General features: G+C 40.2%; 1 protein-coding gene across 1 annotated transcript in view; it reads right to left on the bottom strand.

Moving 5' to 3' along the window:
- Nucleotides 1–24,574, bottom strand: part of hsd17b12a (hydroxysteroid (17-beta) dehydrogenase 12a) — a 160,780-nt gene that overhangs the window by 76,203 nt on the left and 60,003 nt on the right. The window contains exon 4 of the mRNA XM_072592668.1: nt 7,342–7,452. Coding sequence (XP_072448769.1) covers nt 7,342–7,452 — 111 coding nt within the window. The remainder of the gene's footprint in view (nt 1–7,341; nt 7,453–24,574) is intronic.

Genomic DNA, 24,574 nt, shown 5'->3' with positions numbered 1-24,574 from the left:
AGACCTTGGGGTTTTTTTAAACAATAGCAGCAGCATGAATGGGTGGAGTCAGATTCTCACGGAACAAGGGCTATAGAGTCATAGTCTCACAGAGATGTACAGCATGGAAACACACTTCAGTCCATTCCTTCCATGCCTACCAGATATCCCAACCCAATCTAGCCCCACCTGCCAGCACCCAGCCCATATCCCTCCAAATCCTTCCTATTCATATACCCATTCAGATGCCTTTTAAATATTGCAATTGTACCAGCCTCCACCACTTCCTCTAGCAGCTCATTCCATACATGTACCACCCTCTGTGTGAAAAAGTTGCCATGTAGGTCTCTTTTATATCTTTCCCCTCTCACCCTAAACCTACGCACCTCCAGTTCTGAACTCCCCAACCCCAGGAAAAAGACGTTTCCTATTTACCCTATCCATGCCCCTCATGATTCTATAAGGTCACCCCTCAGCCTCCGAGGGAAAACAGCCCCAGTCTATTCAGCCTCTCCCTATAGCTCAAATCCTCCAAACCTGGGAACATCCTTGTAAATCTTTTCTGAACCCTTTCAAGTTTCACAACAACTTTCCGATAGGAAGGAGACCAGAATTGCACGCAATATTCCAACAGTGGCCTAACCAATGTCCTGTCCAGCCTGCATACCAAACACCTTCTTCACTATCCTATCTACCTGCGACTCCACTTTCAAGGAGCTCTGAACCTGCACTCCAAGGTCTCTTTGTTCAGCAACACTCCCTCGGACCTTACCATTAAGTGCATAAGTCCTGCTAAGTTTTGCTTTCCCAAATGGTAGCACCTCGCATTTATCTGAATTAAACTCCATCTGCCACATCTCAGCCCATTGGCCTATCTGATCAAGATCCTGTTGTAATCTGAGGTAACCCTCTTCTCTGTCCACTACATCTCCAATTTTGGTGTTATCCGCAAACTTATTAATGATATCTCTTATGCTCGCATCAAAATCATTTATGTAAATGACAAGAAGTAGAGGACCCTGCACCCATCCTTGTGGAACTCCACTGGTCACAGGCCTCCAGTCTGAAAAACAACCATCCACCACCAACCTCTATCTTCTACCTTTCAGCCAGTTCTATATCCAAATGGCTAGTTCTCCCTGTATCCCATGAGATCTAACCTTGCTAATCAGTCTCCCATGGGGAACCTTGTCGAACGCCTTACTGAAGTCCATATAGATCTCATCTACTGCTCTGCCCTCATCAATCTTCTTTGTTACTTCTTCAAAAAACTCATTCAAGTTTGTGAGATATGTCGACTATCCCTAATCAGTCCTTGCCTTTCCAAATACATGTATATCCTGTCCCTCAGGATTCCCTCCAACAACTTGCCCATCACCGAGGTCATTAGTATAGCTTTCTGTGGTTTTACAAGTTGTTTGTGGAAGTTGCCAAATCTTTAACAGAAGTTTCTCAATGTCTTTCATCCTGGACCGGAAAAGCACCACATCAGACAATATTTTGCTGAATTTGCTTTTGCCAAGGGTGTGTTTGTAGGATATTACCAAGTTGGAACAATAGTAATTAAATAATGATTATTCTGTAACATTTTTCAATAAAGTTATACCAATTCTTCTTTCTTTTGTTTGTATTTTAACTGTAGGGTAGAGTGTGCTTTGCTTAAAGCAGGGTAGTGTAACCAATCAAATTACATCGGGAACACAGCACCTTGCCTTTAAATAAGATAACAGTACCGCCTTCAGTATTCATTTAACTAACTCATGGCAGCAATTTGCACCAAGGTGCATTAAAACAACTCACAAAGGTGCCATAAATAGCACTTCCTAAACTTGCACTCTTGATTACCTAGAAAGACAAAGGAAGCAGATACATGGGGACACTAATGTACGAAAGATCCCATCCAACTCTCTCACCTTCCTGATTTGGAACTGTCCCTGCTCCTTCACTGTCAGTGGGTAAAAATCTGGAACTCATTCTGTACCTACACCGTTTGGACTTCAGTGCTTCAAGGAGGCAGATTGTTGCTATTTTTCAAGGCCATTAAATGCTGGCCAAGCCAGTGATGCCCAGATCTCAAAGTCATACAGCACAGAAACAGGCCCTTCAGTCCAACCAGTCAAACAAACAAACAAACAAACAAACAAACAAACAAACAATCTCAAACTGAACTATTCCCTTCGAGAAGATTTGTAGCTCAGGTTGAAAGTATGTAATTAGTCCCACCTGCCTGTTTCTGACCCATATCTCTCCAAACCTTTCTTATTCATGTTCTAAAGGTCTTTCAAAGTTGTAATTGTACCCGCATCCACTACTTCTGCAGGAAGTTCATTCCACACACAAATCGCCCTGTGTGTAAACAATTTGCCCCTCATGTCATTAAATCTCTCACACCTCACCTTAAAAATGTGCCCTCTAGTCTTGAAATCCCCCATCCTAGGAAAAAGAAAACTCATTACCGTATAGACTTCAATACGGTCGCCTCTCAACCTCCTACACTCAAGTGGAAAAAAGTTTCAGCCAATTCAGCCTTTCTTTATAACTGAAGCCTTCATAACCGACAACACCCTGAACCCTCTCCAGTTTGATAATTATTTTCCTATAACTGAGCGACCAAAACTGGACCCAGTACTCTAGACGAGGCCCCAATGCCCTCTACAGCCTCAACTTGACCTTCTAACTCCTATACTCAAAAGGAGTGAACAATGAAGACAAGCTTGCCAAATGCTTTTGATCACCCTGTCTGTGTGTGATCTAAATTCAAAGAATTATTGCACCTGCACCCTTAGGTCCCTTTGTTCTACAACACTACCCAAGGCCCTACCATTAACTGTATAAGTCTTAGCTTTGCTTGTTTTACCAAAATGTAATATCTTGTATTTACACAGATTGAGCTGCATCTGCCATTTTTCAGCCCATTTGATCAAGCCAAGTAGCAAGCTCACGCTAAATCCCATGTGATCTAACTTCACTAATTAGTCTACCATGCAGAACCTTGTTAAAGGCTTCACTAAAATCCATCTAAGCGATGTCTACTGCTAGGCCCTCAATCTTTTTGGTTACTACTACAAAAGACTCAATCAAGTTTGAAAGACATAATTTTCCTCACTCAAAACCATACTGACTATCCCTAATCAATTTTTGCCTCTCTAAATGTCCATAAATCCCAACTTTTATAATCACTTCCAGCAATTTGCCTCTAACTGAAGTCAGATTCACAGGTCTATAGCTCCCCTGATTTCTCCTTACAATCTTTCTTAAAAGGTATAACATTAGCCACCCTCTAGTCATCAGGCACCTCACCAGTAGTTATAATGATGCAAATATTTCTGTAAGGGGTTTTGCAGTTTCCTCCCTTAATTCCCAGAATGTTCTGGGATACATTAGATCAGGTCACAGAGATTTATCCATCTTTATATTCTCTAAGACCTCCTGAGTTTCCTCTTTTGTAATGTGAATTGTTTTTAAAACATCAAAGTTTATTTCTCTGCATTCTCTAGACTCAATTTCTTTCACAACAGTAAAAACTAGTGTAAAATATTCATTTCGCATTCCTCCTACCTCCTGGGACTCAACACAAAGATAAGCTCCTTGATCTTTAAGGGGCCCTACCCTCCTAGTTACCCTCTTGCTCTTAGTGTATTTGCAGAATCTCTTTGGATTATCCTTAACCTATGTCAGTACTAGCTCATATCCCCTCTCCGCCTTCCTGCTTTCTTTAAGAATGCCCCTAGACTCATTATATTGGTGAAGAGATTCAATTGAACCAAGTTGCCCATGTCGAAAATAAGATCGTTATTTTTAATTTCAACCTCAATATCTTTATTCATCCATTGTTCCTTAATTTTACCAACCTTACCCTCCACTCTAACAGGAATACACTGCCTCTGAACTCTCGTCATCACACTCTTGACAGCCTCCCACTTGACAAAGACGACCCTTTACCTCCAAAGTCTACGCCAATCAACTTTGGAAAGTTCTTATCGCATACAATTAAAGTTTTTAATTATGGTACGGCAAAATTTCAACTTTTACAAAAGGTTTATCCTATTCCATAACCATTTTGAAACTAATAGAGTTATGATCACTAGATCCAAAGTGCTCCCTGTTTTACTTCATTCCCCTGCACTGCCTTATTGCCTAAAAGGGTTTAGCTCCTTCTCTCACAGAAGTATCCATACATTGATAAAGTGAATGAATAAAGAACAGGCTATCATCCAAAAAAGTGCAAGTCAACCAAATGACCTGTTTTATGAAATGCACATCTCTGTATTTCTATTTAAACTGTACATCAAGCCATTTAAAAACCCATTGTTATTTCATAGGTAAATAAAACAAAGCTTTCCAGAAGTGACAACATAAGTGTTATCTGCCTGACAAAAAAAAACAGGTATATTGGGCTCACCAAAGGGTGCAGATGGAATGACCTGTGTCAAAATAAAAGTGCGCAATTATAGTTGCAAGGTAAGAAATTTCAGATCACACAGAAGCATCAAACAGCTCTGCTATTGCCAAATCGCGGACAATCTGGTGACCAAAGACAGCAGGAACTTCTAGCCTCTACACAGTGAAGTTCAGAAACACAAGTTGGACCAACAACTTTGGCCAATTGGAAGTATAAATGCCTACCTGACACTAATCTATTCAACTCCGAAAGCAAGGACTGCAGATGTTGGGGATCAGAGTCAAAAAGTGTGGTGCTGGAAAAGCACAGCCGGTCAGGCAGCATCCAAGGAGTAGGAGTGCTGATGTTTCCAGCATATGCTCTTCATCAGGTGTGAGTGGGTGGCCCAAGGGGGCTGAGAGATAAATGGATGGGGTGTGCGGCTGAGGGGGATGGGGGTGGAGGTAGCTCGCAATGCGACAGGTACGAGGTGGTGGGGAGTGATGGCAACAGGTCAGAAAGGAGCGTGTAGCGGATAGGTGGGAAGGAAGATGGACAGGTAGGGCAGTGTCGAGTTGGAAGATTGGATCAGGGATAAGGTGGGGGGAGGGGAAATGAAGAAACTAGTGAAATCTACATTGATGCAGTGCGGTTGCAGGGTCCCAGGTTGGAAGATGAGGTGTTCTTCCTCCAGGCATCAGGTGGCTAGAGGTTGGTGGTGGCAGTGGACCAGGACTTGCATGTCCTTGGCGGAGTGGGAGGGCGAGTTAGAGAGTTCGGCCACAGGGCGATGGGGTTGTTTAGTGTTTGTGTCCCAGAGACGTTCCACAAGTTGACATTCTGTCTCCCCAGTGTAGAGGAGACCACACTGAGAGCAATAGACTGATGTGTGTGGAAGTACACGTAAATCTCCGTTGGACGTGGAAGGATCTTCTGGGGCCTTGGACGGAGGTGATGAGGGAGATGTGGGTGCAGGTGTTGCACTTGTTTACAGTGGCATGGAAGATGCCAGGAGTGGAGGGTGAGTTGATGGGGGAAATCGCAGAGGGAACATCTCTTCGGAATGCAGATAGGGCCTGGTTGTAGTTGGCAGAAATGGCAGGGGATGATATGCTGTATCCAGATGTTGGTGGGGTAGGTGGTGAGGACCAGGGAGGTTCTGTCCTTGTTGCAATTGGAGGGGTGGGGTTCAAGGGCAAAGGTGTGAGAAGTGGAGGAGATGTGCTGGTCAGTATCATCGACCACGTGGAAGGGGGAGTGCGATCCTTGAAGGAGGTAGCCATCTGGCATGTTCTATGGTGGAATTAGTCCTCGTGGGGGCAGATGCAGCAGAGCTGGAGGAAATGAGAGGAAGGGATAAAGTTTTTATCGGAGGCTGGGTGGGAGGTGGTGTAATCCAAGTAGCTGTGGGATTCAGTGGGTTTGAAGCAGATATTCATGTTGAGTCTGTTGCCGGAAATGGAGCTAGAGAGGTCCAGGAAGGGGACAGAGGTGTCCAAAATGGTCCAGGTGAACTTGAGGTCAGGGAGCAAGGTGTTGGTGAAGTTCATGAACTGTTCAACCTCCTCGCAAAAGCACGAGGTAGCGCCGATACAGTCATCGATGTAGCAGAGGAAAAGGCGGGGAATGGTGCCAGTGTAGCTGCAGAAGATGGACTGTTCCACATACCTGAAGAGGAGACAGGTATTGCTGGGGCCCATGTGGGTGCCCACGGCTACCCCTTTTGTCTGGAGGAAGTGGGAGGATTCGAAGAAGAAATTGTTGAGGGTGAAGACCAGTTTAGCCTATTGGATGAGTGTGTCAGTGGGAAGGTACTGGTTGGGTCAGCGGGAGAGGATGGAATGGAGGGCAGAATGATTGCAGTTATCCTAGTTTTTCTTTAAGCGCATTGACACGTGCCATCTTCCAATTTAGAAGTTCTACTTTAGATCATTCCTTGCACTTATTAGTCTAAACCTTTCGCTGTACAAGTGCTCTTATCCAAGCATTCCCCCACAGACATTTAGGCCATCATGACCATTTCCTCTTGGACCACGATGATCATACCCTCCTGCACCACATCCAGCTAAGTGTCCTTTCTAGCAGAACCAAGACCATACAGCTCAACAAAGTTCTCCTGGACACATTTCTTCCCCTCTTTTCCTTTACACTAATATTAATTACCTGAATATCAATGGGGATAAAGCCTCCTCATTTCACGCTCTTGCAAGTTCAATTTCCCTGTGAATTTGCTCTTTTTCTCTTTTAAATTGGATCAAGAGAATATTCCCCAAGTCAACTGATCATCCTCGCTTATTTCTCAACTCTAGCCAAACAAATTCTGTTAACTGCATCCTCAAGAGCAGCCTCTTTTTCCAATAGTATTTCTTTCCAAGTCAGTATGACCACTCCATTCCCTTTCTCCCTTCCTTGCGCACAATGCACAGATTTTCTCCACCTAGATCTTGTAAAGTATCAAAACAAAAAAAAAACTAAAATGTCTTGTACCTTGGGGGAAAAAAAACTGCTGCATCAAATCCTTTACCTGCAGAGACTTATTTTGCCAATCAGCAAATCACTGTAAAGACAGATATTTTATAATACAAATTTAAAAACAAGTGTGGTTCAATTGAAGGCAGAGGATGACTCAGTAAACACTACTTAGCTGGGATTAAACTGAAGCAACTTTCTTTCAAAGATTTTCCAAAGCAAAAGAAGGGAGGGGGAAGGGGCTATCTGGGGAATTGCAACACTAGCTTATTCAATGAAAGAAATAAGTGTCTGCTGTATGGAGGCTTGCTGTACCCCAGAAGAAGTGAATAGATAAAATTGACTAGCAAAGCATAACATCGAAAATGAAATCCCTCCCTCTTATAGAATTAAATCAACATCTTATTTTTAAAACATCTGCTTTTAAGTACACACAATATTGCAAGTTTAGGCTTTGAGCATTGTAAACAGAGACACAGGAATTTCACTTGTGTTATTCAAAAGGTACATACCCAGAACGCCAATTTCTAGTCCAGCCAGACCAGCCTCAATAACCTTGTAAATTTCAGTTCCTTCTCCAAAATCCACTGCAAGAGTTTTAGTTTCAACTTTGAATTGCTCCCCTAGAAAAGAGAATGTTCGTGCATATTACAATTTACTCCAGGACTTTGAAATAATGCATGGAATCAGTTTCAAGATACATGAACCACAAAGTCAGTCTTATAGCACAGGCAGCCAATTGGCTCAGCTCACGCCAATTTTTGTTCTTTCCCCATAACCCCCTCACATTAATAGCCAAACAATTATCCAATACCCTTCTCAAGATCTCAACTGAACTTACGTTCAACTTCCAAAGTGTATTCCAGACCCTAAGTACTGACTGTGAGAAAAGGTATTTCTCACATCGCATTCGTTTCTTTTACAAATCCCTTTAAAATTTGTGCCACCCAGTTTTTGATCCTTTTACACTTTGGTAGAGTTTCTCCTAATCTACCCTATCAAGCCTGCTCAGGATTTTGAAACCTTGCATTAGATCTCCTCCTAGCCTTCACTCCAAAGTGAACAGTCCTAACTTCTACCACCTAGCTTAATTATTAAAATCCATCAACCCTGGAACTATTCTTGTACATTGTTCTTGCACACTCTAATGCTTTCACATCCTTGCTATAATATGAATCCTACAACTATGCACAGAATAGGCAGCTGCAATGTTGCAAATGGGTTCTTAAGTTCCTTCGCAAGTCGATTTGTACAGACCAACTGGCAAGTCGGAACACAATGTAGAGTCAGAATCCTACAGCACTGAAACAGACACTTCAGTTCAATTCATCCGTGCTGACCACGTTTCCTAACACTGAACTAGTCCCAGTTGCCTGCATTTGGCACATATCCCTCTGAATCTTTCCTATCCATGTACCTGTGTAAATGTCTTAAATGTTCCAATTGTACACATGCCTACAACCTCCTCTGGCAGTTCATTCCATATACACACCATTCTGTGAAAAAGCTGCCCCTCAGGTCTGTTTTGTACCTTTCCCCTCTCACCTTAAACCTATGCCTCCTGGTTTTGGATTCCCCTCCCGTGGGGAAAAGACCTTGATATTCACCTTATCTATACCCCTCAATAATTTAGAAACCTCTAAGGTCACCCCTCAGGCTCCTTTTAAGGAACTACATACCTGCATCCTTAGGTCTCTGTTCAGCTCTATAGGCCCTAACACAAACTGTTTAAGTCCTGCCCTGGCTTGTCTTACAAAAATGCAATGCCTCATATTTGTCTGAACTAAATTCCATCTGCCATTCATCAGGCCACCAGTATAGTTGACCAGGATTCTCTTGTATTCTTTGATAAACTTCCTCACTGTCCACTGTACCACCAATTTTGGTATCATCCACAAACCTACTAACCATGCCCTTGCCTTCATTGCTCAGACCATTGAATACAGAAGTTGGGACATCATGTTGAGCTTGCACAGGATGTTGGTGAGGTCACTTCTGGAGTACTGCCCTGCTATAGGTAGGATATTATTATATGGGGGGGGGGGGGGGGGGGGTCAGAAAAGATTTACAAGAATGTGGCCAGAACTAGATGGTTTGAGTTATATGGAGGGGCTGATTAGGCTAGGACTTCTTTCACTGGAGCATAGGAGTTTAAGTGGTAACCTCGAGGAGCAAAGATAAGGTGAATAGCAAAAGTCCTTTCTCCCAGGTGGGTGAGTTTGAAACTAGGGGGCATATTTTTAAGGTGAGGAGAAAGTTTGAGAGAGACCGGAGGGGCAATTCTTTCCACACAAAAGGTGGTTAGTATGTGAAATGAACCACCAAAAGGTAATAGTAGAGGCAGGTATAATTAAACATTTAAAAGACATTTGGATAGATACATGAAAAGAAAATGTTCAGAGGATAAATCAGCCAATCGCAGCTAAGTGAGGCTAGTTTAGTTTGGGAAACTTGTTCAACAATGGCAGGTTGGATCGAGAAGTCTGTTTCTATGCTGTATGTCTCTATGCCTCCTATATGCTCATTAAATCATTTATATAAAAGATTTAGGAGTGGACCAGCACCAATCCTTACGAAATGTCATTGGTCACAAGCCTCCAGTCTGAAAACAGCCCTCTCTTTTGTATCCAATTGGCTAGCTCTCCTTGGATCCCAGCTGATCTAGATTAGAGTGGTGCTGGAAAAAGTACAGCAGGTCAGGCAGCATCCTAGAAGCAGGGAGCCTTACTAACCAGACTACCATACAGAACCTCAAAGAGCTTGCTAAAGTCCATGTAGACAACATCTACCACCCTGCCTTTACCTCCTGTCAGTTCTGCTATAACACGGTAGTTCTGTTCTCATGTAAGAAAATCATGTAATAGCAGCACAAGTCAAAATAATGAGGCCTGAATCACACTATAACCAATACATGTTTTTAAAGTCCCCGCTTTAGAAACAGTGTCCCCAATTCATCAATCACGTTACAGAGTGTTTGCATTAACAAAACTTGTATAGGAGACCAATCTTTACCATCTTGGTCACCTCTCAAAAATACTCAAATTTGAGAGACACTATTTCCCATGTAGAAAGCCATGCTGATGATCCCTAATCAGTCCTTCCTTTTCAAAGGCATATTTATCCTGTGTCTCAGAATTTCCTCCCATAACATATCCACAACTGACATCAGCTCCCAGGCATTTCCATGCAGCCTTTCTTAAACAATGGAACAACACCAGCCACTCTCCAAGTCTTCCAGCCTCTTACCCATGCCTGTCGATAATACAAATATTTCTGCTAGGGACCCCAGAGTTTCTTCCCTAGCTTCCCACAATGTTCTGGGATAACTTGATCAGGTCTCGGGGATTTATTTGCATTTATGTGTTTTAAGACTTCCAGCGCTTCTGGTTCTATAATGTGGACGGTTTTCAAGACATTTATTTCCGAGTTCCCTAGCTTCCATGTCTTTCTCCAGTAAATTCTGACAATATTTGTTTAAGATCTTGCCCTCCGCCCATGGTTCCACATGTAGTTGCAAGTCAATGTAAAGCAACTATTCATAAGTAGAGGAAATGATCGTATGTCGGCTTTGTAAACTTGTACCCTATTTGGGATCGTATTCGTAAAATTGGGGATCCTCAGTATTCCAGCTGAGATCTGACAAGTGTCTCGTAGAAGTTCAATAATCATCTCCTTGCTCTTGTACACTGCATCCATATCAATAGATAACAAATGGCTTTCACGTGGGTTTAGCCTATACCTCCATTCTTAGCAAGAAACACTGGCTGAGTAATTTCTCAAACAAACGAAGGAGTTTTGAATATTTATCTTCTATTTAGCACTTCAAACAAACAGTTATTCCATAGTCATTGATGATCTTTGAATAGCTAGAAAACACATAAATGGGCTCAGGTGGAAGTCTAATGCTGGCAATGGCTCCAATTATGCAGAACGGATACAAACTAACAGAAGGATATTCAAATTTAACCAATTGGTGCTCTTAGCAAATTTCCCATTGTCATAGTCAAAAGGGCTGGTTGCACCTGCAATACACTGGTATGATCAGGTCCAAGTTTGAAGCTACATTAACTGTATTGATCTTAGATAATTGTTCCAGAATATTAAATGACAACAAGAAGTTTCTTCCTGTCTAAAGTCTAAGCTGTTACACTTGCACCTTTGCAAGCCACTAAGAAAACGGACTAACTGTCCATAAGAAAACTAACTACTAGAGTGAACAGATTCTGCTACTTTAGACTGTAACTACTCAACAATACTCTACCCTCAATGCTAAGGTGCATATGTGAAATCTTAATCTCTTGGTCTTGAAAACTTGATGACTATATTCAAATATCTAGGTGAGTGTTTACTTAGTCTTAGCTTTGCAGACCTCCCTAGTTCTGACTCTCCCAAATGATATTTCAATGTTAAGCTGCTGCAGCATGATATTGTTGAAGGAACTGCTCCCTCACCGTGGTGCCTGATTTTCATGCTCCAGCTGCTTTAGGTCAGATTAAAAGCTCCTTCCACCACTGCTAGCCTTTCATACCTACTCACCATTCACTTTCTAGCTAAGTTAGGAGAGCAAAACACATTGGGATATTTGATCATTTAAACATGACATGTGCCATATGGTAATAAATCCAGTAATGGATTTACTGATATTCAACTTATTCAAAGGACTACTGAAAAGTTAAACAAGGCAAAATTATAATAAGCAAGCTCTTGTAGGGTCATTGTAGCCAGAGTCAAGCCCATGACACTATAGACCACTTAGCTGGGGGGGGGGGGGGGGGGGGGGGTCAAAGGATGGAAAAGCAATAGTTATAGAGGATCCCATGGTCAGATCAGACAAGCATTTCTGTGCAGTAAACATGACTGTGGATAGTGTGTTGCCTCCCTGGTGCTAGGGTCAAGGATGTCATGGAACAGTTGTAGGTCATCCTTCCCAGGAGCGGGAAAATGAGTCAGAAGTCGTGGTTCACGTTGATACGAACAACATAGGTAGCAAGAGATCAAGTCCTGAAGACAGATTTTGGGGAGTTAGTAGGGAAATTAAAAGCAAACCTCAACAGCAGTAATGTCAGAATTGTTCCCAATGCCACATGCTAATGAGAATAAAAATAGGAGATCTGATCAATTGAATACATGGATGGAGAACTGGAGTAGGAGGAAGGGCACTAGATTTCTGAGGAATTGAACCAGTTCTGGGGCAGGTGAGGCCTGCTTACGCTGGTCAGGTTAGACCTCCATAAGACTGGAACTGATACCAAAGATTTTCTCTTGCTCTTTTTAATATTAGGTTTTTGGAGAGTGGGAACCTGAGGGGGCGACCTCTGGAAGTCAAAAAACTGCCCGAGACTAGAAAATAGGAGAGTATGCTTCAAAACAGGATAATGTCAAAAAGTTAAGGGCACTTTACCTGATCATTTGCAGTAAGGTAGATGTTTGAAAGGCACGAATAGAAATACTCTAACCGCCATTACAGAAACATGGTGACCAGGACTGGAAAGCAATTATTCAAGGATATTTGATGTTTAGGAAAGACAGGCAAGGAGGAAGAGGAGAGAGTTGTGCCAGTGTTAAGGGAAAGGATCATTACGTCAGTAAGTGAAAATCTCAGATTGGAAGAACAACATCTGGGATCTGTTTGGGTGAAACTAAGAAACTGCAAGGCAGCAGACATTAGGTGGTGTTATTAGATGCAAGAACTTGAAAATACTCAATGATTGAGCATAAACTTCAGGTGAGAACCCCAGGAAATTCATTAGCATTGAACTTAAACATGACAAATGCAATTCAATACTATATACATTCAATGGCACTTAATTCAAAAAAGCCAAAATGTTTTACTCATCATGACATAGTGCAGATGTTTTAAATCGTACCAAATAGACAAGTTATTGCAAACCCCTATACGTAATTCAACGGGACTAGATTATTTGTTAGAAATATTTTTCAAAATCATAACAGAAGCATCAGAAAAGGTGGAGATTTGTAGACAGTTGCCAATGGAGAGAAAATGCTTCCATAAACTTATGAAACTGGTTCAATTGTACTAAACATGGTCAAATGAGCAAACTCAGACAACTACATCACCAGCTTTTTCAGCAGCACCTAGCAATGTTAGTCAATCTTAATCAACTTAAGATAACCAAATGATTCACCACATTCAAATTGCAGTGGGTTGATATGGTGAAATTAGCAACTGAAAACACTGGTTTATTACATTGTGAAGAATACAAAGTGTACACTGGAAAGTTGCAACAATCCATAAATGCAAATCATGTCATTAGTTTACATTTCAAGCACAACACTGAAGGTATATATGTAAGAAAACAGTAACCCAGCTGGTTTAAAAAATAATTCTGCATTAACTATGCTGCAATACAGAAAAATTGGTTTAAACAAAATCAGTATTAAAGTTTAAGGTGCTTTTGAAGCACCTGTTTAAGTGAAGCAATTCATCTCTGGAATTCAAAGGAGTATTTCACAGGCAATAAAGATGTCACTATCCTAGTTTTAAATCCAGGGACCAAATATTGTAATGACCAAATTGAATCGACAACATAAAAAGATACAGATTACAATGGAGCAAAGCTTGAGAAACAACTTTTTTTTGTTTAGCTTAAAAAGCCCTAGATATTTGTTCCTCTTGCACTTCTGAAATAGACAAACTAAGTTTCAAAATGTAGAAATTAATTTTGGAATGAATGATTGATCACCACAGGAAACAATTGAGAAGAGGGTGAAAAAGATGTGTTTTTAAAAGCTAGTCAAAGCAGTCACCGATTTAAAAAGCATTATATTTAATCAATACAATAAGCTGATTTTCAAAATGCAACTGAACTATCCAGGACTATTTCACCTTCCAGTTAAAAGTCCAAAATGTCATCACATGTCATCACATACCAATACTTGAAGTCTTTATTGAAACAAAACTGTAAACAAAAGATTTAAAACATCTCACATAAGTTTCAACAATGCCAATGATTATATCCAGTTGCCATATATTTAAATTAAAAAAATCAAAAACTTGAATTTGTCCAAATATTCTCCCCACTCTTTTTTGAAACCATCATGAAGCTTTATTCTTTGACTGCTAGTATCAGATGAATTTGCAGGATTGCTCATACATGGATCAGACAATAAACAGTGGCAACTTGAATAACCAACATTGGGATGGTGGGAGGCAAAAAGGAGACAACAATTACAGCTACACAAAGAATCAAGTTGAGGGTTGCAGCCATGAGATTAATGAGACCCTTATTCTGTAGATACAATATTGGCTCAAGTCGAAAAGGAGTCATGAATAACTCTTTATCAAAGCTAAAGGAAGTGTATTGTTATGCACCAAATCCCAGTGATGGAACTGTCGCTTGTCATTTACATTGCAACTTTGTGCACAATTTCAAAATCTGGAAATGATGTGAAACTCGACTGCAGTAAACTTTAGATTAAATTCCCTACAGCATGGAAACAGGCCCTTTAGCCCAACAAGTCCACAATGACCCATTCCCCTATCCTATATTTACCCCTGACTAATGCACCTAACACTATAGCCAATTTACCTGACATGCACATCTTTGAATTGTGGGAGGAAACCCACGCAGGCACAGGGAGAATGAGCAAACTCCACACAGAGTTGCCAGAGGCAGAAACTGAACCCGGGTCCCTGAGCCACCGTGCTGCCCAGTAAACGGCTATGATAAAATCAGACTTCAGGAAAACTCTTCTGAAATGGGCAGCAACAGAGCCCTGGGGGACCATATACACGAAGTTTGAAAGTGATAGTACAAGCGACATGGCTTAAGAAAAAAAAAAGTCCACAGAATCTCCTTGGTTTACAAATACAGACATAGAACATAAGCAAAGAAGCCAGGCCCTAAAAATTGCATAATTCTCAGATTAGGCTTGAAGACTACCATGTTAACTCTAAGCATCACACCACACAAAAGATGGTGAGGCCTTGTATAAGATATACAGAAAATGTACTGAAACTGTACCAAGAATGAAAAAGTTAGGTTACATTTCAAGATTTGTGTATTCCTTTCACCAGAGAAAGAAAAGGGAAGATTTAAAAGATGTTCAAGATCGTGAAGGATTTGTATAGTTTGTTTTAAGTTTCGCTAATTCCATTTGCTTAAGATGACTGGCAAAAGACAGAAGGATAAGGGAAAAAAGGTTTTGAGCAGAGTAGCAATTTCTTCGAATGCACTGCACGATTGAGATTAGCGGAAGCATGTTCAAAAATGACTTTGAAAATGGGACTGAATTAAGATTTGAAGAGAAATGTTTTGCAGAGAAAGACCAAACAAATGGGATGAATTGAAAAATCTCAAAATGTCAGCACAGCTATTATGGCATAAAATGTCTCCTTCTGACTATGAATCTAGACGGAGTGTATCAAGGAATGGTTTCAGTGTTGGTCAATTCTCTCTCCACCCTGCAACCCAGGATATGAGATCATACAATACAGGAGCAGAATTAGGCCATTCAGCCCATCAAGTCTGCTCCACCATTTGATTTAGGCTGAGACGTTTCCCAATCGACAGTGTGGTACCAGATAAGTATAGCAGGTCAGGCAACATCCAAAAAACAGGAGAAGTGACGTTTTGGACAGAAGTCCTTCATCTCCTTTCTTGATGAAGGATTTATGCCTGAAATGGCAATTCTTCTGCTCCTTGGATGCTGCCTGACCTGCTGTGCTTTTCCAGCACCACACTCTCAACTCTGCAGTTCTCACTTTCTCCTGAGATGTTTCTCATCCTATTTGAGTATCTTCTGCCTGTAATATTTGATCCCCTTAACAATCAAGAATCTCCATCTTAAAGACAATGACTTGGCCTCCACAGCTTTCTGTGGCAATGAGTTATACAGATTCACTATCCTCTGGCTGAAGAAATTCCTCTCAGCTCTAAAGGGTCTTCACTCCCTTCACATGGAGTCTGTGCCTCTCTGATCATCGTGTCTCCTACTAGTGGAAATATCTTCTCCAAGTCCACTCTATCCAGGCCTTTTGCATTCTGCAAGTTTCAAAAAGATTTTCCTCACCCCAACTCACTCATCTCTCTCAACTCCATACAGTACAGACCCAGAGTTCTCAACCACTCCTCAAATAACAGGCCCTTCATGCCTGGGATCATTCTTGTAAATCTCCTCTGAACCACTTTGAAGGCCAGCACATCCATCTTTAGATAGAGCCCAAGACTGTTAAAGACTATTGGAATTCAACACTACCAAGCATAAAAAAAAACTGGCCAAGAAATCATCCTAGAACAATCCTGATCAAACGTTTTGGTGCTGTTGAGTTGAAAAAAAAACTGTTACAACACATGGGAAGCTACAATTCCAGTTATCTTGACAAAAAAAAAGTTGTTGATTAAAGAAGATTATTGGTACATTCGAAGATATTGTTGAGACTATACCTAATAGTTTGCTTGAATCAAAAAAAGTAACTAATTGGTAACCTTAATGTTCCTTTTTAAGTAATACTTCCTTGTAAATTATCTTGGGTTTCTGACCACAGAAAGAATACCATAGAAAAGCAATAGGAAAGAATCATTCTTTAGAATGCTCTGTTATGTATGTTGGAATTTGTTTTATTTTGACGGCATCTTAAAAGTTCAAAATACTAACAAAAAAAATTCTTAAAACAGTATAATTTTCTTTTATCAGAAATGCATAACATTTGCAAAATATGGTAACGGTGCATAATCTGGTATGCACACCGAAATCCAAGGACGCAAAGATCTGGCTTAAAGATATCTAATCCAAAACAAGAATTACTATTCACCAACTGTTTTATGGAAACCAAAATTATATAGTACATTGAATAGAGACATCACTCAGAACTGTGTGAAAAGAGCGAGACTAATTAAGTAGTTTGGTCAAAGAGCCAACACTGGCATGATAGGCCAAATGCCTGCCTGTGTTCTGGAAAGTTGTCCCATTCTATCTTCTGATGTATCAACCAAATTCACTTCATTTGGATGTGATCAGTACAGCATACATAACCCAACTAAAGTACTAACTCTCAAATTAGACGTAACCCACTTGGATTGCCAAGCCTAATATCTTGCTGCTCATTATTTCATTTGCTCACCGCAATTTAAATATGTATGATATTACTTATGGTAAAGTTAGTCAAGATATGTCCAGTAAATGAGTGCAACAAAACATGCATCCTTCTCAACTAATTAGTTTGGAACACAGAAAAGACCTGTGCTGAAATCAAAAGCCTAAAGTATACAAACTGTGTAGTCAATGAGATAATTTCAAGTTGTACATTCTTTCACATGTTTCTCAAGGCTACAATAGGCTACATGGAGTGCAAAACTAATTAATATTAAATTCAGCTTTACATTGTGAAAGTGCTATTTGCAGAAATAAATTAATGAATAAAATTCCAAAAGACAGCTACTATTACTTTATTAAGCAAAATATACTCACATTTATGAAATTATATATCCTTTTTCTGTAATCAAAAACTGCTGGGGGAATTTTATAATAGGGCGCTTCTTGTACAGTTTCAATTGGAATTCCTGCCTCTAGCCCTCAATGCTAAATGCAGGCTAGAAGGTTCACTAGAGACAGATACTGGAATGCTTTCTAAAAAAAAACAGGTCCTATTCTCACCTGTCCCTAAGTGTTTGGACAGGGCTTTACACAGCTAAGTAATGTCAAAACTGATTGTGTTTTAGCTGGAAGACACTGAAGCTACCTTTCATATACAACCTAACCAAAGAAAATATGTTTGCAATCCATACTCAATATAACGCACACACAATTCTTTCAGATTGCCTTGAAATTAGCCTAAAAAGCCAAAAGAGAAAATTAAGCATCACATACTAGCGATATCTCAATTAAAATTCTTAGTAAATTGCCACTGATTTGCAAGAAATAAATAGCCAAAACTGCCGAGCAATCTTTGATGTATCTAAGGGGAAGCTATACAAACATACAACTATGAAAATAATTGATGGATTTATTGATAGGCTGAGAGGAAGTGCCAAGTGACTCAAGTAGAGCAAAAACACTAGATTAGATGGTTAAAATGGTGCTGAGAAATTCAACTAATTGGCTTTCATAAGTAAATTTGTAACTCTCTCTCCACAGATGCTGCCAAATTTGAATTTTCTCCAGCGCTTTGCTTTTATTTTAGAACAGCCCTTCTATTGAAAGGTTTTATAATAAATTTTATGAGTAGATTCCCTACAGTATGGAAACAGGCCCAACATGTCCACACCGACCCTCCGAAGAGTAACCCACCCAGACCCATTCCCCAACCCTATATTTATCCCTGACTAATGCACCTAACACAATGGGCAATTTAGCATGGCCAATCACCTAACCTGCACATCTTCAGATTGTGGGAGGAAACCGGAGCATCCGGAGGAAACTCACACAGACAATGGGAGAATATGCAACTCCACACAGACAGTCGCCCGAGGATGGAATCGAACCTGGGACCCTGGTGCTGTTGAGGCAGCAGTGCTAACTGCTGAGCCACCATGCTGCCCCATTATTCTAAACATAAAGAGTTTATTCCTGAAGTTGCTGCAGTGGGAGCTATGAAATAAACCACTGAGCCACCGTGCCACCCCCAATGTCCAAATTTGATAAACTATTACAACAGAAATTAAGTTATGTATTATCTCAAGAGATTCATATTTAAATTTTGCTTCACGCACTGGATATGTCAAAAGCTAACAACCTGTTACTTTGCAAGTTATTTACTCTTTGTGAGCAATCAAGTTTGTAATTAGTTTATTGTAATTTTGTAATTGGTTTGCATTCGGTTTATAGTCTACACTTACTTACGTTTGCTGACCCTACAGTAAGTGGATTTTAAAACTCTTTCACCAAATGTCACGATGCTGTCTATTTCAAGTAAGTTGTAATTTAACAACTGACTAGCTGATTCACCAATAGTATTCAATGCTGAGCACAAATTAATGCATTTGGCAGTATTTTAAAAATAGAAAATCTATTTATAAAATAGAAATAATGAACTTGAAAAACAAATTCTATTACAAACAGTTGATCAGTCATTTAAAGACGCTGATGCCTCTATTAACAGGCATAAAGGCAAATAAAACTTTACAGAACAATACTACATGCACAGAATGAATCCAGATAGTGTTTTTTGAACTCTGGCTACTTTTGTTCTGCATTTGCTGCCATACGTGAAAGGAAAACAATGGAAAATATTCAGGGAAGACTGGCAAATGGATTTCAGTTTATTCATTTATAAATTGGAAGCTAAGTGGGAGACAGAGAGAAAGAAGTGAAATGAAAACAGAAGACTACTCTGTTTTTCTCTCTCTGCAGATGTTGCCAGACTTGCTCAGTTGATAGAATCACAGAATCCCTACAGTGTGGAAATAGGTCAGTTGGCCCAACAAGTCCACACTGATCCTCCGAAGAGTAACCTACTCAACACATCCCCCTACACTATTATTCTACATTTACCCCGAACTAATGCACCCAACCTACACATCCCTGAACACTATGGGCAATTTGGCATTGCCATTTCACCTAACCTGCACATTTTTGGATTATGAGGGGAAAATCTATGCAGACATGGGGAGAATGTGCAAACTCCACACAGACAGATACTAAAGGCTGGAATCGAACCAGGGTCCCAGGCGCTGTGAGGCAGCAGTGCTAACTACTGAGCCACCAACATTTTCAGTTTTTTTCAGACTTCCAGCACCTGCAGTATTTTGTTTACATTTGAGAAAAGCATTATGTTTGCAAGGTGAAAGGATGTGATCTGGTTCAATTAAATTCATTCTGTATCAAAATTTTTAACAGACATGACAATGGAATCCATAAAGAAAATAATTGACAGCAAAAGTTACTAATTCCAGGTACCCAGTGAGTGGACTAATTAAGTTTGTTTAAGATGGGAAAAGATGGAAACTGTTTAGATTGGATTAGATTGTATCCTTGTTACAGCTGCTGATACACTTATTTTGGCTTCTCTTGGCCAATGTTTCACACTTAACCTCTGTGCGCTTGTGCATCCATAATTCCTGTTGCTTGTCTCATCTGCAAGTCAACTGGTAGCATACACACCTGAGTTACAACGTTGAGAGTTCAAGTCAATTCCTCAGGATTTCAACCCAAAAATCAAGGTTGACACTCCATTGCAGTTCAGAGATATTGTTGGAGATGCCTTCCTTCAGGTGAAGCTTTAAACCAAGATCTAGCTGCCTGAGGTGGATGTAAAAAATTCCCTACTGCTACTTAGAGCAAGAGTCGGGAAGTTGTTATTAGTGACCTGGCTGATACATATCCCTTAACAGACATTATTTAAACAGGTTATTTGGTTGTTATTGTATAGTATTTATAGCAGCTCGCTGTATGTAAAACATCCGTTTTGCCTCCTACATTATAACAATAAATACATTTTTTTTAAAGTGGTCTGGTGGTGATATATAAATGCATGCCTTTTTTCCTAACTGCCTCCAAGTCCCATAAACCCATCACTGCTGTGATCACTAAATTACCCTGTTTCAGAGTTAAGTAATGCCTCAATTTTAAGTTCTTACCTTTGCTTTCATACCCCTCCATGACTTTCCTTGCCTTACCTTTCCAATCTTTTCCAACACGGTCAGTTTTCCTCTCATTTAAACTGCTGTACCATTGGTGGGCTGTCTTTTTAGCTGCATGACCCTTGGATTTGGAATCCCCTGGTAAATTTCCACTTTGCTTTCTCTCTTAGCACAGTGGCTCAGTGGTTAGCACTGCTGCCTCACAGCACCAGTGACCCAGGTTTGATTCCAAGCTTGGGCGACTGTCTGTGTGGAGTTTGCACATTCTCCCAGTGTCTGTGTGGGTTTCCTCCCACAATCTAAAGATGGACAGGTCAGGCGAACTGGCCATGCTAAATTGCCCATAGTGTTCAGGGATGTGTAGGTTAGGTGCAGAGGAAAATATAGGTAGGGGAATGGGTCTGGGTGGATTACTCTTCAGAGGGTCGGTGTGGACGTCTTGGTCCAAAGGACCTGTTTCCATATTGTAGGCATTCTATTCTACTCCTCTTTCATGACATTCCATAGACCTCTTTTTCTTTGAGATACTGATTATCTGCTCTGATATTTCCTTAAGTGGTTCAGCGTCATATTCGTTTTGATAATGCTTCTGTGAAGTGTCTTAGAATACTGTATTGTCTTAGAGATGCTGCCACTATATAAATACTAATTGTCATTTTCATTGAGCCTGTAAGTCACAGAAGTGCTTACTTGGTTTGACATGGCGCAACTATTCAAATTGTGCTATTCCTTCAGTTTTGAGCATCTTATTTAAGGAAGGATGTTAAAGCCCTGGAGTGAATGCAAAAGAGATGTATTTAAATTACACCAGGAATGACAGATTTTAGATACAAGGAAAGATTAGGGAAATTGGACTTATTCTTCTTGGAGCTGAGGAGCTAACCTTATTAGGGTATTTAAAATTATGAATAACTTTGAGAGAATAGAGGGGGATATTCTGTTCCCACTAATTGGTAGGTCAGGAACTACAAGTCACAATTTCAACATTGTCAGCAGAGCTGAGTAAGATGAGAAGAAACTTCTTTACTCAGTTGTGATGATTTTGAAATGTGCTGTCCAGGAGAATGGTGGAGGTGGATTCACTAGGTGGTTTCAAAACAGTTGCATATGTATTTGAAAATGAATTTAGAGGACTACAGAGATAAGGCTGGGGAATGGGACTAGCTGGGTGGATCTTTCAGAAGCTGGCACATACATGGGGCAGATGACCTCATTCTGTACTGTAAAATTCTATAATTCTATTATTTTGCACATGGATAAGCCAAACAACTCTCGGAAACTTGTCAAGAAAATCTTAAAGTCCCAAATGCAACTTTGAATCCCACTGCGAAGTGTGTTCAGCTGTAGCAGATATTCAGTACATGCTGGGTGGAACCATATTATGGCTTTAACAGAGATTTGTTCTGTGCTCTCTCTCTGGCAGAGAAGTGTTATCAGTGCTTCTGGAATGTCTGTTTCAAAAGAAGGGGCTTTGAGCTCCCTGACTGTTTCGCTCAAAAATCGACAAAAGAAGCACGAGAAGGTGTCGTGGAACAGAGGGATCCTGGAGTTCATACTCACACTTCTCCAAAAGTGTGGCCACAGGTAGACAGGGCAGTGAAGGTGCTTTTTGGCACACTAGCCTTCATCAGTCAGGGCACTGAGTACAGAGGTTGGGAAGTTATGTTGTCGATCTACAGTACATTGGTGAGGCCGCACATGGAGTACGGTGTTCAGTTTTGACCACCTTGCTATAGAAAGGAATTTATGAAAGTGGAAAGAGTGCAGAAGAAATTTACAATGATGTTGCCTGGCCTCGATGGTCCGAGTTATCGGGAGAGGTTGGACAAACTAGGACTTTCTTTTGAGTGTCGGAGACTGAGGGGGGACCTTATAGAGGTGTATAAGATGATGAGAGGCACAGGTAGGGTGAATGCACTCAGTCTTTGGTTCACGACTGAGGAATCGAGTAGAGGACATCAGTTTATGATTAGAGGGGAAAGAATAAAAGGGAACTTGTGGGTCAACTTTTTTTTTTAAAAAGAGAGTGGGTATGCATATGGAATGAGCTGCCAGCAAAAGTGGTTGAGGCATTTAAAAGGCATTTGGACAAATACATAGATAGGAAAGGATTAGAAGAATATGGGCCAAGTGCAAGGAAATGAGGTTAGTGTGAAGGGACATTTTGGTCAGCATGGACCAGTTTGGGCTAAAAGATCTGTCTCCATGCTGTAGGACTCTATGAGGTGGAGTCAGGCTCACAGAAACCCAGGGTTTTAATTTTGCTTTCAGATAAAGTTAGGGTTTTTGAAGTTGAATCTGATAGACACATCTCTCTCTCTGCTGCTAGATTGTTTCTTTTGGTGTTCCTTTCCCCTAGACTAAAGATAGCACATAAGTAAAATCAGTTTTGCTGTAATTGCCTTTGCTAAGGGTATATTTATGGATGCTGCTATGCTGGAACAGTTGATGACTAATAGTTAAATATTATTTTATTAAGTATTTCAATAGAGTTAAAGTTATATTTTGAGGGGGTTTGGGCTGTTCTATAACATAGCACTGCAATGGAAGATCATAAAGTCATTATGTTAAGCCCCTTTTACATTTATTACAAGTGAAACCAAACAGTAGACAGAGTCTTTTAGCATTGGCTACACTTTAAAAATTCAAGTGCAGAAGAACTAACAGAAACATAAATCCATGAATGAGGAAGTCAATAAATCTCCCACCTGGTTAGGAAGTGCTTTTTCCAGCAAAGTAAATTTAAGTCAGTTGGTATGTTTCTACGCTCAGTAAGGAGATTGAACAGTGAAGTCCACGTATTTATGGAGCCCTTGTATAATTTTACAGACTAGAGATAAAGGAATGTGCAATCTTTAAAATATCAGTTCAATTCAAATTGAAGTTTGAGGGGGACACTCTGTCCATTGTTTAAAAATGTTCATGCTTGCACAAAAGCTACTGTTCTAAATGAATTTAATTTATCTATACGTAAAGATGTAACAAGGGTGGGTGGGTTCCATGTCTAACTTGTGTCATGACCCTAGCTGACGTTATAACCAGAGAAGATAGATCCTAGACATACACCTAGCATGAGATTGTATTTTGATTTATTTTAGTGAAGTGGTCTCAGTGAAACAAAAGCTGACAATGCTGCAGATTTTGCCACCTGAAATAAGATCATAAGACTGAAAGAAATAGGAAGACTAAGCAGCTCAGCCCCTCAAACCAGCTAAGACTCCCCTCATTATACTCCAAGCTCCTTGAAATAAGGGCCAATATTCCATTCGACTTCCTGTGACCTGTTGCAATCATACTTGTCGCCACTTCAACTTTTAGACTACCTACAAATAGCTTCTTCCTGGAGTTATTATATGACTGGTTATATGTACTCAATTTTAAATAACCTCTTCAGGGTTTTGTCCCAATGCTTATAATCGCGAAGTAACTAATTCCTCACTAAGTCAATCTAGTCCATGATATATCCTTCCTTTCTCAGAAGCACTGGTCTATACAGGAGCTTCATAGGACTGCTCAAAACTCAACACAAAACCAAAACACTCCTCCTCTAAATTGTTTCCCTTCATCATAAGTAAAGAGAGTTCCAGAAATCTCTAGCAAACTTTGAGGCCCCATGATTTACTTGTCAAGCTGCAAAATAATCCAAGATTAATAATAAAACTATTGGTGGCACACAGTAAACCTGTTCATTCGAAAATCAGGCCTCAAAAACTGCTTTTGAAGAGATTCTTAAAAGTTAACTATTAACTTCAAATTCACAAAGACTGATGCCTTTAAACTCAAAATGCAAAAAGTCAAATTTGCAATAAATTATATTAAAAACATATCCCTAAATCTCAGTTTATATCAGTTTTCTGTGACCTGACTAACCTTTGGAACTCATGACTGACACAGGGTCACAGCAGAGTAGTTTCCATTTCACAGCCTCTCCCTGAGCCCTGGCAACAATCTGCTGGCTGCAGCAACAGCAGCACAGAAGTGAGGAGTGACCCACCCATCCCAGATTACACTTGCTACTCCTATGACTTGCAAACTGACCGGGTAATCTTTAAGAACATTTCATAACAAATGGGTCATTGATTGTGCAGCACTTGGCAACAACAGGTAATGTGGAACAACTTCTCTTCCTTGAACAAGATGTACTTTAATATTAAAAATTAATAGGAAAATATATTGTAAACTTGCTGAAGAGCTTTTTAAAAAT

The sequence above is a fragment of the Chiloscyllium punctatum genome, chromosome 22 (genome assembly GCF_047496795.1).
Source record: "Chiloscyllium punctatum isolate Juve2018m chromosome 22, sChiPun1.3, whole genome shotgun sequence".
Lineage (NCBI taxonomy): Eukaryota > Metazoa > Chordata > Chondrichthyes > Orectolobiformes > Hemiscylliidae > Chiloscyllium > Chiloscyllium punctatum.
This window is presented reverse-complemented; position numbering and strand designations above follow the sequence as displayed.